The sequence below is a fragment of the Ursus arctos genome, unplaced genomic scaffold (genome assembly GCF_023065955.2).
Source record: "Ursus arctos isolate Adak ecotype North America unplaced genomic scaffold, UrsArc2.0 scaffold_14, whole genome shotgun sequence".
Classification (NCBI taxonomy): Eukaryota; Metazoa; Chordata; class Mammalia; order Carnivora; family Ursidae; genus Ursus; species Ursus arctos.
The window spans coordinates 46,424,529-46,440,069 of record NW_026622808.1 but is presented as its reverse complement, the minus strand read 5'-3'; the positions used below and the strand labels follow the sequence as shown (position 1 = coordinate 46,440,069).

The window sequence follows — 15,541 nt, the reverse complement described above, 5'->3', positions numbered from 1 at the left end:
TTTGTAATGAGTTTTTTGTACTTAATTTAACTGCCGCGGTCTTCAGGGGTGGGGGAGGGCGGGAACTTTGGTCTTTTGTTGTTTATTGTTAATGCTCTCCTATGCCAGCTTCTCATTGTTCCAGTTGTTTGAAAAAAAAAAAAAAGAGAGAAGAAAAAAGGATGCATCCATTGTCTGGGTTCTTGAGTCACCTTATATGGCTGTCTAAAAAATGTCACTGTTCTGATTGCGGTCTCTGCAGCCTTATTTGAGTGTCGCCTTAGACTGTCTAACTGGACAAATAAACTCTCTTTGCCCTATGTTAACAAATGCAGATTTTTTTTTCTTTCGTCTTTGTTATAGGGAATCTAAATGTTCAACTTTTTCTCTTTCTCTCTTTGTCTTTCTCTCTGACTGTTCTTGGTGCTGGGCCCTTCCCTTCTACAGCGATGATACCTCCTAATCTCGCTGCATGTATGAGAAATGAAAAGCTCGGGGAGGCTTGCTTCTACCTTATGGGCCATAATCAAACTACGGTTTGTAGCTCAATCAATACTAGGTGTTTCTGTGCTGTGGCCTAATTTCCTCATTGCTTCTGCTTAGCTCTATTTTGATATGTTTGGCAATTCATTCTGAGCACCCTGCGTTCTTTGAATTGTAAGTACACCACTGACCCTGCTGAAGTCTTATTACTGTCCCTTACCTTAAGTAGGTGTAAAAACCCCCAGGTTAGATTTGTGAGAGCGATCTAAGCACCTTTCCTTGCCCAAAGCTTAAAACGACCTTGTAAGCTCCTGTTTGTGTTAATTCTAGGACCCAGCATTCAGAAAGAGCAAACCTCCTGTCACAGAGCCCTCCCCTAGGTCGGAAAGGCTTTGTTAGAAAGGTGACAGACAGGTCCTACTCAAGTCAGCTATCTCTTGGGAATCTACAGCCCACCGGACAAATCTTGTCCACAACCTGCTTTTTCCAAGTGAAGTTTTGTTGGCACGTAGCCACGCCCGTTTCTTCCGTGAATTGTCTATGGCTGCTTTTACACTCTAGCCCAGTTAAGTAGTTCTCAGAAAGAACGCAGCTGTCGAAGCCAAAAATCTTCACTTTGGCCCTTTACAGCAAATTTACAAACCCTGCTCCAGGCTACATTCCTGTTTTTATGAAAACCCACCCAAGGTTTTGGGAGATCATTCATGAAACAGGTTGTTTCATGTTGACCTTCTTGCCTCATGAAAGATCCTTAAAGAGTTCCTGCAATTCCTTCATCTCTGTGACCGTCACCCTGGTTTGCCCTCCACTCGGCAGCATATCGTTTCAGCTGTCTTGCCGGGAATCGTATAATGTGTCTAACTGGCTGGGTTTAGCTGCAACAAGAGTGTCCCTGCTTTGAAAAGCACTCTCGTAATGTCAGGATGCTACCTAAAACATTGGCCGTGTCACTTCAAATAGTTTAATAATAAATAGGACCCCCCGTGGGCTGCTCTGCTTTTAAATCTATAGATTATCTTGATGTTGTAGGAAGCAGTGCAGTGAGTCCTCAGCTCCTGGGTGCAGTTAGGGCTGCCTTGTGTAGCACAAGGAAAGTTGTCTCTGAAAGACTTGATCCGAACCCCATCTAATGTCAGATGTGCCCCGACAACCTCTCTTCCACTCCCTTTTGTCAGGAAACTCCACATTTTGAAAATAGCTTCTTAAACTTACCCCAAATTAGAGAAAAGTGCTGAATAAAATTCACAAAGGTAGAGAGGATGTTTGGTGGACCCTCACACATGTCACATTTGGCAGTCAGCGACATCTGGCCATGTTGCCTCTATCATCCCCTTTGCCCACCACCCTGGAGTATTTTTTTTTAAAGGAAAGTGTTTTAAAATAGAAGTATACTTTGCATAAAATGCTTAAAGCCTGAGTGTAGAGCTCAGGCTTTTTTTTTTTTTTAAACCTCTGTAAACACCCATTTTAATCACCCAGATCAAAATACAGACTCTATGTCCCCCAGAGAGTTCCCTCATCCCCCTCCAGGTCAGTAACCTAGATTACTTTTAAGCAACCTGAATTAAGTATTCTTTAAAGAAAAGAATGTTTTCTTTCGTGGGGGGCTGGGCGGGAAGAAGGGTGGGCAGGAGAGAAGGCTTGATGGGTGGGGAAAAAAGAGCAAGAGGTAGTTAAGGTGGGGACTTTTCGATAGCTCTAGATACACTCTTTGGGTTGTGCCTTTAAAGACTAAATTCATGACTGGTGCTGTAAGTTCCTTAAGGATCTGTCTGGGGTGTAGCCTTCAGTAGCTAGATGCGGAAAGCCACAAGTACTAAGTTTTTAACCTTCGCTAGTTGCAGTTAAACTTACCCAGATTCAGTCGGCTCTGAGTCTGACTGCTTTAACAGTTGTTTGCTTGTTGTGACTAATGAGACCTCAGGCGTGGGAGTGGGGACAGGAGCCGAAGGCCCTCGATACCAAACTGTGGCTCTCCTTTCTTTCCTGGCAGACCCCAGCAGCGACCGGCTCGGCCCCGCCGCCGGTGCACAAGGTGTTCCGGAAGTGAGGGCCGCGCCCCCCGACCGCCGACAGCATCCATCGTTGGAGTCCAGTTACCCACCCGATCTTCACAAATCATCACAGCATGGGGAAAAGCGGGCACACGGGAAAGACCCAAAAGGCAGCAGAGAGTATAGCAGACAACCCAATGAGCATCACACATGGAATGGAACTTCTAGAAAACCCGACAGTGGGGCTTGCCGACCCAAGGACCGGGCACCGGAGGGACGGAGAGAGGCGCCCCCGGAGCGGATGGTGACCAACGGCCCCAAGAGGAGGTCCCCGGAGAAGCGCAGAGAAGGCACCCGCAGCGCGGACACCACTTTGGAGAGGAGGGAGAAGCACGAGAAGAGACGAGAGCTTTCTCCGGAGCGGAGACGCGAGCGCTCGCCCACCCGCCGCAGAGACGGCTCCCCCAGCCATCGCCGGAGGTCCCTCGAGAGACTCTTGGATCAGAAACGGTCCCCGGAGCGCAGGAGAGGGAGCTCGCCGGAGCGGAGGGCCAAGTCCACCGACCGCCGGCGGGCGCGGTCCCCCGAGCGCAGGCGCGAGCGGTCCCTGGAGAAGAGGACCAAGGAGGACAGAGTCAGCCACCGAGAAAGGGAAGAGCCCAGCGTGAAACAGGATGCCGGCCGAAGCTCCAGGCACGCCCCCGAGCAGAGAAGGCGACCTTACAAAGAATGTAGCACCGACCTCAGCATCTGAGACGCCGAGGCACATCCCAACCTTTACCGTGTCAAAGGTTCTAAGAGGAAGGTCACAAACCTGAAATAATTTAGTTTCTTACCTGGTGACGCGTCTGACACCCGATGATCCTATGAATAGCAACAAACATTTTATGCATTTGAAATCTTATAAGAAAAAAAATATATATGAAAAGTATTGTGCCTGATGTATAATATTAAAGAAAGTATTTTTAAATGCATACTTTTTTGGAAATTATTTGCCAAATGCTGCCCCGAAGGGATATACATTTTGTTTCTACATAAACTGTAGAATTGTCAAGAATTGTTCCCTTTTGGGGGGCAATCTTTTTCTCTCCTGGTTAAATAGGGCTGTTGATCATTTTCTCTAAGGGAAATTATTAAGTTTAATTAATTTGATGTAGATTATGTAGTGATGTCGTGCTATACTGTAGTTAGGAGTTTTTCTTTAAAAAAAAGAGCAAAAAGGCAAAAGTTATATTTGTAAAAGCTGAGGACTCTTTGGGATGGATTAGGATTGCCGATGATCCTAAAATTAAACTGTATGAAGAGACTACTATTGCAAATGAAGGATATTTATAGCTAAACTACACAGCACAAAGAAATGTTCCCTTCTCGAGTCATAGTTGGTTCAGAAAACAGTTTGTACTCTCCCTAGCCATAGAAGGGCACGGAGAGGAGAAGGTTGGCCTCCATTACCCAAACGCAGCCCAAGCACAGATGGTCGGATTCATTAGCATCGCCAACATCTAATAAGATCTCATTAAGGCAGTGCCATCACAGCTTTGCTCAACTGCTAGAAAGGAACGGACGGACAGTGAACACCTTCTGTGTTGTCTTGTCTGATTTGAGGCTGAATAGTGGATGGAATGGGGAACAATGTGCCCAGTGCAAGGGAGCCACGAGAATCCTCCATACGGGAAGCGTGTTTCCCCCTTTGTAGCGTAGCCCGAGGTTGCCCTTTGCCGAATTGGGGACCAGGGAGTGAGCGTTGGTGAAAGTTACCTCTCTGTTGATATTTAAAGAGGTGAGGACTGGGGGTGCTTTATTCTTAGAGATGCCGATTTCCCTTTGAAACCATAAGAAAAGTCTTCAGGATGGTTGAAAGGGAAAAAGACACAGTCCCAGTGGTTCTAGATCAAGTTGGCAAACCTCCGCCCTCATGACCGTGTCCTTTGAGTCTTTGGACAGCAGAACAAAAGCATAACAATTTTTCTTTTTAAAACGACCCGTTCTTTTGCAGTCTCGCAGGAGGTGTGGTTGGGTCGGCCTGTAGCCCCAGGATGTGGTTGAAATGGATTACTGCCTAGCTGAGCCAAACGTTTGCTTGTACCTGTCGGAGCACTACAGCAAACCGCTGCTTACAATGCATTGTGTATTTCTGTAGTACTGTTTTGCATTTTCCATACAGACACAAAACTTTGCAAGTCAATCACTGTTATTCTCATGGTACTGTTTAAAAAAAAAAAAAAAGGAAAAAGGAAAAAAAAAGTGGAGAAAACCAGCCAATCATTGTGTGTACAGAGTTAAAAATTGTAATTAATAGAGCCTGTTTAAAAAATAAAAAAAAAAACAACTGTTGCCTTTTTTTCTTGTACAAAAGAGAATTTATGACAAAAAAAATTTAGCTGTGAGGAATGTGATATGTGTTTATATTTCTGAATATGGAACAAATTGATTCATTGGGATATATTTTAATGTAAACTAAATCAGGTATGTAAAGCTGTTTTAAAATGGGAGACTATATAAGTAATTCTCTAAAGCTTTAGTTGGTTTGAATATCATCCTTTCCTCCATGGTGAGCCTGCTTGTGAATTATTAAGCACTTGTCCGCATTCTCTGTTCTTCACTCATTTCTTGCAGGGTGGTATGGACTTAATGCTCTTTCTGTATTGATGAAAAGCAGTATGTGGGCCAATCTTTTTATAAAACACTATGCATATATAAATATCACATTGTTCATAGCTTTATTTGACTTCTGGGTTGATACATAACATAGACTGAGTTCCTGTAGTTGTGTGGACATGTACAAAACAAGTTCCTTTCCTGGAACAGAGACAATGTATATTCTGTAGCTGAAAAGGAGGAAGGGGTTCTGTGACTGCTACTTTTATTATCAGTTTTCCACACAAAGCATACATTGAGCTGTGGGAGGAAGGCTGAGGGAGAACACAACGGAATAATGACATTTCGTTTTCATCAGTTTCCCAGGAGTCCACTTGGGACTCAGGCTCCAGTGCTAGGAATGTTCTCACTATGTCTAGCAAAATCCGTGATGTTAAATGATCGATGCTCTCACTTGTGGTCCAGAGTTTTAAATAAATGAAATCAAAGTGGATTTTTGGAGTACATCGTGAAGTTAACATCTTAATGTCTTTCTTGTTGTCAGAGGTGATATTTGACATTTTAAAATCTGTGTGCTACCCACCTGGGCTTGGCTCAGTCCGCAAAGACTTGGTGTGGCTGTTTCCTTTGAGTTCCACACATCAGATTTGCTTTGGAAATATTGTACTGTACAGGGACTATGCATTAAGCAGAAAGATCTAGTTTTCTCTGAACTACTGTAACCTTAAATTGGAGACTGATTCTTGTGAGCCTACTTTCCCTAATCCCCCACTTCATGTAAATGTCTTGATGAGAGATGATGGATGAGTATTTTGTATGATTCAATCAAACCATTGAAGAATTCCCCTCCCACCCATTACACAATTGATGCCTGAAAGAATGTTGGGGGGAGAACTCAACACCCTACTTGTATTTTTTAAGTTTCTTTTGTGAAAGATTTTTTAATGCATTTTTACTGTAAAAATACATGGAAATGTATGCATTCCATAACCACTATTGCTTCTGAATTGATATCTTTCTTGTCTCTGCGTTGTCTCAAATGTATCAGGGTCAGGTAATCAAGTGAGGGTGTCTGGCTCCAGCTCAATGCAGCAGCATGCCTTTCTGTTGAGAGAGAAGGAATTAGGCCTTCGCAGCAGTAGTACAGTGCCTTGCTACTCAAAGTGTGGTCCGTGGACCGCCAGCCACAACATCACCGGCGAGGGTATTAGAAATGCAGAATCTCAGGCCCACCCTAGACTTTCTGCGTTAGAATGTGCTTTCACAAGATCCCCAGCTACCTCGAATCCACCTCAAGTTCGAACAGCACAGTATAGCAGGGAACCCTGGTAAAAAGCAAGACCTGCTCAGCCAAGTGCTTCCTCATTACCTGTGTGATCTCGAGCAAGTTCCTTAACCTCTATACAAGCCTCACTTTCCTTGTCTTTGAACAGGCATATGTCAGAGTTGGTCAGAACGAAGTGCAAGGTGCTTAGCACAGCTCTGGCAATCAGAACAATCCTCAGTAGATGACACTAAGTTTTTTTGTTTGTTTGTTTTTGTTTTTTTGAGGAGTTCTGCCTGGCAATGGATGTTCTCTTCTCATTGTTCCAGTTATATTTTCCAATGAAAATGAAGAAATATATTCTCACTCTATTAAAATGGGGAAGAAGGCCTCCTGTGTTAATTACAAAGTTAATGAACGGTGTGGCTCATGCTACTTCGGGACTCTAATGACACCAGTGTTTTGAAATACGAAGCCAAGATGCTGTGCTGTGAAAGTTAAGATGAAAATAGTCTCAAAGCGTAACTTTTAGAGATGTGTGTGGCGTTAGACATGCACCTAACTAGTCCTATTAGATGAAAAGGTTAACCAATTAGTGAGTGGCTTAACGCATGTCCTGGTTGATCATGTCATTTCTAATGACTTTCCAATTTCCTTCGCACGGTTTTTGGATCGTTCCTGTAGTATGACTTAGTAGGTAGGGTTTTCCTATACAACCTAAGTTCCTGGGCATTCAGAAAGGTATTGTGTTTAATAATAAGCCTTCCTACAGTCCAGCCCTTTTGCTGTATTTTGCTTTATTTTGTCACCGGCATGGTAATTGCAGACACTGCACCTCCCCAGTATCTCTTTTGTTAAAGATGGCACTTAAACTTGGTCCCCGGTGTACCTGATAATTGAAGCTATTTGTAAAGCCCGTAGGTCCCACAAGTTCTTTGCCTTCCCTAAATAATCACACACTAAAAAGAATGTGCTGTGATTCAATAAGAGCTGGATAATATTGCTGGGCTCTTCCTGCTGATGGGCAACCCACGAGCACCTTTGGTGGGCTGCATGAATCTTGAAAGGAAGCACCCTTTCAAGTTCCTCAAGGGGATTTTTCTTATCATCAGGCAACATCATCAGCATTGTGGGTGTTGAGCACAATAAGATTCTAGTGTTTTTGAAATAGGCATCATTACAAGCTTCTAAGAAAGGAAATGACAAAACCGGGCCCTTTCCAACACAATTATTTGGGGTGTTTTTTGCAGGAGCAGGCCTTCTGGGAGAAATTTTTGACTGGTTCTACCCATCGATGTGTTTATGCACTGTGCCCTTCATCGGGAGCTGCTAGTCTGGTTTCTCTTCTCCACGCCGGATCCAAAATACAAACTCTTTTTGGAAGCACAGGCCTGGAAGCAAGGCGTCAACGGTAAACACTCGGGTGCCACGTGTGACTGTTCCCCTCTACCCTAACACTGTTCGTCCTAACTGGTAAGTCTTCATTGGCACCTCCCTTGAGGCAATAACAACGCCATCTGCCCAGCCGGAATGCTACACACCAATAAGCATGTCCTTTTCAGTATATTCCTCCCTCGGGGAATGAAGTCTGATCTCAAAGGATCATAGGGTTGAAGAGAAAGTAGCTCAGAAAGGCTGCTACTTCTTACCGGTGTCATAGGCAAGGCTTATTACCCATTTATTCCTCCGACACATAGTGAGGACCAACTCTGTGCCCAGTGCATGGTGGGGCTGGAACTACCTGCTTCCCGGTCTCCAGAGTTTAGACCTGGGTGGGAAAGGCAACCAAACACACACAAATAAACCCCATAGCGAGCAGAAACGCAGGATCCATGTGAGTAATAAATAGGGGATGTGGCCACATTGGGAAAGGTTGTAGTTCTAGAAGGAAGGGAAGGAGTAAACTGGGGAAAGAGGGAGGAGTAGAGCCTGAGGCAAGGGAGGGAGTGTGGTCCTAACACGGAAGGAGGTGCACCAGGAGGGGCTAGGCAGCCTTGTTCTGGACTTTAGCCTTCAGAGTAACAAGGGTAATTGGGGTCTTGGAAGAGTCACCAAGCTCCCGGTGAGCTGTGTGTGCTGCGGGCCAGGGTGGAGGGGGGTGACCAGAGGTAGGTTTGAGCTGCAGGAAGATGACCTTGGGCAGCAGGGCGGGTGGTCCGAGGAGGGCGGGAGTGAAGCCGTGAGGCTCTAGGACAGTCCGGCAGCACCTCGCGTCCTGCAAAACCATTCTAGATAAGGCAGGATTTCTCCGAGCTGAAATGTCCCCAGGCCCATGTTTATCCTCCTATTACAAGAATTCATTTTCTCTCCAACCTAAATCCTTCGACCCCCTCTTCTCTATACCTTTGTAAATACCTGCGGAACACGCGGTACCCGATTTCTTCTGTGAAAGGCGGCTGTTTACGATGCTACCTGGTTGCCTCGGAGTTTACAAATTCCCACCTCGCTACCGTTTTTTTCCTTCAGATCCTGGGTTCAAACCTTGTAATCTTGTATTTGCTTTTTTTCTTCTTTTTTTTTTTTTAGATTAACCACATTTTTCTCAAGCTATAGAACTCAGTGAAGTATGATACAGTCTTTGTCAGCATTCCTTGTGTTTGAGTGTTGAGAAAGGAACCATTCCTGTAATAGCCTACTTTGAAAAGCAGTGTTTTTTTTTAATTTACAAAACTAATTCATACTTAATAAAATATTCAAGCATGTCAGGAGAGTATAAAATAAAAAGCAACTTCCTTCCTTACCATCTGTCAATCCCAGTCCAGAAAAGTAACTTATTACTAACAGCTTGGTTCATGACATTTATGATCTTTTTCTGTTTATATATAACTGTGTATATGTTTATGTAGTTTGGGGTTTTTGTTAAGATTTTATTCATTTATTTGATAGAGAGCATGAGCTGGGGGAGGGGCAGAGAGAGAGAGAGAGAGAAGCAGACTCCCCGCTGAGCAGGGAGCCCAGCTCTGGACTTGATCCCAGGATCCTGAGATCGCAAGCTGAAGAGCTGAACAAAGGCAGACGCTCGGTCAACTGAGCCACCCAGGTGCTCCTGGGGTTTTATTTTTATGCAAAAAATGGACCAGTAGGTAATACAATTTTAGGCTTTTAGGCACTGTACCTTTATCTTATGTATTGTGGACAGTTTTCCATGTTAGAATATATACACGTATATGTATATACATGTAGAATTAGAATATATATCAAAGACCTCATTTATTCTATTCCTCTCCCAGTCCTCTTCCCCTTCCCTCCTCGATGACTGCAACAGCATTGTTACACCCCCTCTTTTACCCTTGCCTACCTGCACACTCCTCCACACAGCAGTCAGAGTGATCCCTTTAAACCATCAGGCAAAAGGCCAAAGTCTGACAACAGGCTACATACAAGGCCTGTGAGGTCCAGCCTCTCCTCTCTGGGTGACCCTTCTTCACCGCTTCCCTTCCAGCCACACTCCAGGCACTCTCCCAGCCTTCTTGGGGCCTTTGCTCTAGCCAGTCCCCTTGCCTGTGCCTGGGAAGCTCTTTCCCCAAATATTCATGGCTGACCGCCCTATTTAAAACTGCACCTGGACTTCCCTTCTACTCTTCTTCCCTCCATAGCACTTCCACTTCTAACACCTTGTATAATTTATGTACTTATAATCTTTATGGTTTATCAACTGTTTCCCACTTCTAGAATCTGGGCTGGCTTTGTGGACCAGGAACCCTTGCTTAGGTTCCATGGGGTCCTTGGTTTAACTTTCCACCGTCACCATCTTAAACTTTAGTAATTTCCGAACAAGGAAGAGCCACATTTTCAATTGGCACTGGGTCTCAAAAATTATATAGCTGGCCTTGTCTTGAATGTAAGCCTCATGAGGACAAGAATGTTTGTCCTGAACTCTGATGAATTCCAACTTCCTGGAACAGGATCCTAGTTATAGTCAGTGCACATAGTAGGTGCTCAGGAAAAAGAAGTATTCTGCTCTTTCTTAGTAGTTTCACATTCTGAAGCTGACCTTCATCTATTTTCCTAGTCCCTGTGGATTAAAAAACATGCGGCAGTGAGTAACCTTATCTATAAAACTTGGTACCCTCGAGTGGTTTGGCTTAAATATTTTTGAAAGAATACATTGCGACTGGTAGTTCTTTTTTATTTCTGATGACGTTGATATTATTGAGACTGCATGCTTTCATTGGGAACAGCTGTTTTTAGCAAAGTGCTTGCAGGCTACAGACCTCTGTCTCATCAGATGAGAGTTACTGTGCACAGGCAGCCGCCGTAGCCACCCCACGGAGCGAACTGTGGACAGCCTTAGCTGCACATTGGAATCACCTGGAGCTTTAGAGATGCTGATGCCTGGGCCCGCCCCCAGAGATTTTCATATAATTAGGAATGTGGCCTGGGTTTTTTAAAGTTCCCAGGTGTTCCCAACAGGCAGCCATAACATTCTCTCTCTGCTTTAACCCCATAGACCGTGCGGGATGGAATGGGTCTGCTTTGCTCCTCTCTTCTTCATAGTGTCCACAGGTTGCCTTCTTTAGTTTGCAGTTTAACAGCAGCTCGAAGGAAGGCTAGCTAGAGAATATTTTCCCAAAGGAAACAAAGAAGCTTTTCAAATTTCAGGAAGTTATTAGCCAGACATATGGATAATGGACATATATGTATTGTGATTTCTATTCAATATTACTGTCACCACTGAACTTGTTCATTAATAAGGATAATTGAGAGACTGCTACATTCTCAGTGAGATCAGAGCATCATCTTGTAAAGCAAGATGTAGCCAGAGTACTTTCACTTAAATTTGTCTGAGAAATATTTTAATGCTCTTATTAAATGGGACATGAAGTATGTGAAATTCTAACGAGAAAGAACGAGAATAATGAATAATTAGGGATTAGCATTCTTAAGGATGAAAGATTGTTTTCTCACAAATTCTTCCAAAGTATTTATGATGCTCCCCCCACCCCCAAAACACACATAACTACATTTAGCAGCCAACTTTGGGGCTGAAGAGTAATTGTGTCATGACTGAATAAGTGGAATGGGACATTCCTATGACCAAAACAACATACATGCCTTAAAATTTAAGGGGGACAACATTCTTGGGATAATACTACTAGGCCTTATCGCAACTTACTCAGAAGCTCTGCTATGAGCATAAGAGACTCTAACACTGATCCAGCCCTGGGGAGTAGGACCCACCATTGATATACCTAGCTCTCACTCAGGACCAGGGGGAAACACAAAGATGTAATTGAAATAGTTATGAAGTCTAGAACTTGGTAATATCCTTCTTCATTGGCTGTGGAATACGGCAAGACCAGTAAAAATGTCGCCTGTCTCTCTAACCCATCAATTTGACAGTCCTCCCTATAACCGCTTCTTCTAGAAGGAATTTTATGAGGCAGATGCTTAACTTATCCTCGGAGATTACATCTTAGTTGACTTTAACTCCTTCCATTATCTCCTGAAAATATAGTTTCGTTCAAAGCAGTCCGTTAGCAAATATGTGCCGAGGACTCTTTTCCAAGCATGGTGCTGGGCACTCAGTGTCAAGCAAATGTCACAAAACCCCAAGCTTCCTGAAGTTTAGAGTCTAGCCAGACAGACATTCGATCTTTGCATTAAATTGTCATAAAAGCCGTGAAGGTGTGTGTGGTACCCATGAGCGTCTGTAAAGAAGGGGGCTTGGTCTGAATGGTGCAAAGAAGGCAAGGGGGTGAAAGGCTCTCCCAGACTGGGCAAAGGCCTCCTGATGAAGGGAGTGTAGCTTATTCTAGGAGTGGGGCTGAGACCCCTGGGACTAATGATCTAGGAAAGCAAGAGAGGAAGGCCTAGAAGCCAGACCTGGCTGGTGTCTGTGAGCCTCAGAGACAGAGACCCACTGCCTATTCCCAATGGGAGAGAAGAGAGAGACCGAAGGAGCAATTTATGGGGGACCAAGTCACACCTCCCCCACGCTAAATTATTTCCCACAATGCAAAGCAGTGAAAACAGCCCACATTCAATGTTTCTACAATCCTCAGACCCCCTAGGATAACTACAAATATGAGAAGGAAAAAAAAATCACATATTGGTTTCCTTGTCACAAAGGAGCAGATATTTTATTTATTTTTCCTTCGAAAGCCAGCATTTGGGTTTTAGAAAGCAGGCTCAGGGTGGGAATACTGCTGCCAGTCACTTTCTGTTAATGGGAGGTGTTATTGGAAACTTGTAACACAGGGAAACACTTCCTGTCGATAGATGAACACAATTATTGGCAGTGTCACGAACCCCAAGGAAACACCAGTCTGGTTTCTAATGTCTTTTCCCCTCAACCTATTTCGGTTTTATTTTAGCAATCTATTTCACGGGGGTTTATTTTTATTTCTTTGGTGTATTTCATCTGGATTGTTTTTGTTTCATTCTTCATTTTTATTAAGCATTTGTTTTCTCTCTCTTTCTGAATTGCATTGAAGTGAATTGAATGAGAAATCCCAAAGGCACATGCCTAGAGAATGAAAATGTGTTCATTGTCCTTCCTATTAATGGACTTTAATTTGGATTTTGAGGAAGATGGTGTTCCTTCGTGCCCCTCCTCCACAACATCACGGAGGGTTATACTCCAATGTTGAGAAATGGTCTGCTCCACTTATAAACGTGAGACCAGAAATAATTCCATATTCTCTATCACTTTATGCTGCTTTTAGGAGGGGCTGGAAGTAGGCATCACTGAGAATACGATGCAGACTTTGAAAAGACTGGAAAAGTGGATGGATGAGACAAAAACCCTTAATTTTTTGTTTGTTTTATGATACAAGTAATACACACTACATCAGCTTTGTTTAAAAGATCCAGATAGTGTAAGATAAAAGCTCCCGTTGACCCCACCCATCTCCAATCCTAGCGTTCTCTCCGAGCTAGCCACCGTTAGGGCTCTTCTCCCGGACACATCCCTGTATGTGTGCAAATGCCTGAAAGCATATAGACATAGATTGGTTTTGTCCGTGGAGTCCTGGAACAGCAAGTGCCTGATAATGTACGTATTGTTTGGCAGTGTTGGTTTCTCCCACTGAATACATAATACATCTTGTAGATCTTAGGTTAGTGAGAATTTTCCTGACTTTTTTTGCCTTAAACTACTGAAAAGTATTCTAGGGTATCTTCGTCTGCTTGGGTTGCCGTAACAGAATACCACAGACCTGGCAGCTTAAACAGCAGCAATCTATTTTCTCCTCGTGGTGGAGGCTAGGAGTCCAGGATCAAGGTGGGTGTCTGGCGTGAGCTCTCTTCCTGACTTGAGGAGGACCACCTTCCCACGGGGCTCTCATGTGGTCTTCCCCTTGCACAGGCGCACTCCCCGTGTCTCCTCCTTTTCTTAGGACAGCAGTCCTACTGGATTAGGGCTCCGTTTTTATGACTCCACTCAACTTTACCTTCCTAACCGCCCTCGCTCCAAATACCAGTAGCATGGGGTTCGGGCTTCAACATATGAACTGTGGGGGTACACAGTTCGCTCCGTAGCATATAATAGGGATGTACTACACTTTATTTAATTGCTTTCACTTTATCAGCCATAGGATAAATTCCTTTCCATTTTCTTTTAAGTGCATGATTTTGTCCCCCTGATCTAAAACAGACCAAGACTTCCTTCGCCTCTGGGGCATGTAGGAAGGCTGGGGAGAGGGCTGGAGAGGGGGAAGGATAGAAAGTGAGAGATTGATTTCTAAACGGCTGATATCCAATTACTCATTCTCACTAGCCCACGGAGTTTTCAGCTGCTTCTTTCCCTGCTAAGAAAGTGGGAGAATCTGGCATTTGAGGGTGCAAAGTTGGAGGAGGCAGGCAAGGCCAGAAATGTCCCGTGTGGGCTGCAAGACTTCCCTGAAAATTAGCATTGCCAGTGAGAGGCCTGGGAAACTAAAAATGGGCCAGGCCGCAGGCAAACACCCCCAGCTCAGGTTCCAGCCACTACCCGACAGAGCTCTCCCCGGGGGTGGGGGGTAGGGTTTGCATCCAGTTGCCAAAACGTAACATTGACCATTTGGGCACCATTTAGGAGCCCTGGGTATACAGGTACACCCAAGTCCCCTTACACTATGGGAAAATCTGGAATTCTTTGTCCATTTAGGGCAATTTGTTTTTCCTGGTAAATCTACGAGAGCCCTCTGGATGTGTGCTGTACTGGAAAGAAATACTTTGACCTCTTTTCTAAGCCACTGGTTCTCAACCAGCAGCAGTTCTGCCCCCCAGGGCACAGTTAGCAATGTCTGGAGACATTCTGACGGTCATAACTGGGGGAGGGGTGGAGTGCTACCCGCATCTGGTGTGTGGAGGCCAGGGATGCCGCTGAACATTGGACATGGCACAAGACAGAGCCCACAACAAAGAAGCATCTAGCCCAGGGCTTCCTGGCTGGCTCTTTTGGTGGAGCATTTGACTCTTGATCTTGGGGTTGGGAGTTCAAGCCCTGTGTGGGGTGAGCAGTATACTTTTTAAAGAAATTAATTAATTAAATTAAAAAGCACATTAAAAAAGTATCTAGCCCAAAGCATCAGCTGTGCCAAGCTTGAGAGAAGCTGCGCTAGCCAAATGATAAGGTTCGCTGGGGTCCTGCAGCTGGGGAAATAATTTCAAAGAATATTGACATCTTTGTTTTGCCTACGATGTAATTCGTAGGTAAGCCTGCACGCCTCCAAAGTTGCCGATTTGAATGTTTCTTTGAAATGGTGGATATATTAGTGAACAATTTCCTTTTATCGTTTTCAGATGGCTACTGAATCGTTTTCAATTTCCGAGGCGTAACACCCAGGATTCTTGGAGAAGGGTTCATGACTCCTACAGCCAACCTGAGTTTCGTTACGCATTCAGTCGGATTACTCCTCATTATCAAGCGGCCTTGATTTAAATTTCCGCCCCCACACTGAAGCTTCACCTTGAGTTAAATAATAATACATGCTTGAAAGGCATTATGAGGACTAATTAGTTAACTTTTGTAAGGCGCTTTAGAGATAAAAAAACCCCTGCTTTGAGTTCTAACTATTACAAGTGGGCAGATTAGGCACTTTTTAGCCGTTATTGGCGGCTTTGATCCCGTCTGCCTTCTCACTCGCCCAGGCAGTTAGTTCACTGGGAGGAAGAATATTGGAATAAGCAGTGGTGGTCCACAGTGGGAAGATGCAAAGCTCATTTGCGATGGCTATTTTCAGATTCTCTTTTAGTGGTAAGAGGAGGAGAGAAACATCCCCAAGGGTAATTAAAATTC

General features: G+C 44.3%; 1 protein-coding gene across 18 annotated transcripts in view; it reads left to right on the top strand.

The window, feature by feature from the left end:
• MAGI1 (membrane associated guanylate kinase, WW and PDZ domain containing 1) overlaps positions 1-6,048 on the top strand; it is a 604,286-nt gene extending 598,238 nt beyond the window's left edge. For 11 of the 18 annotated variants that reach the window (XM_057311872.1, XM_026501184.4, XM_026501183.4 and 8 more), the window contains one exon: positions 2,456-6,048. In XM_057311872.1, the coding sequence (XP_057167855.1) occupies positions 2,456-3,210 (755 nt within the window). In that variant the 3' untranslated portion in view covers positions 3,211-6,048. Of the gene's footprint in view, positions 1-426; positions 516-2,455 lie in introns of all 18 variants that reach the window. The other 7 variants (XM_026501192.4, XM_026501191.4, XM_044384996.3 and 4 more) reach the window with 3 other exon arrangements.
• Positions 6,049-15,541: the final 9,493 nt, after the last annotated feature.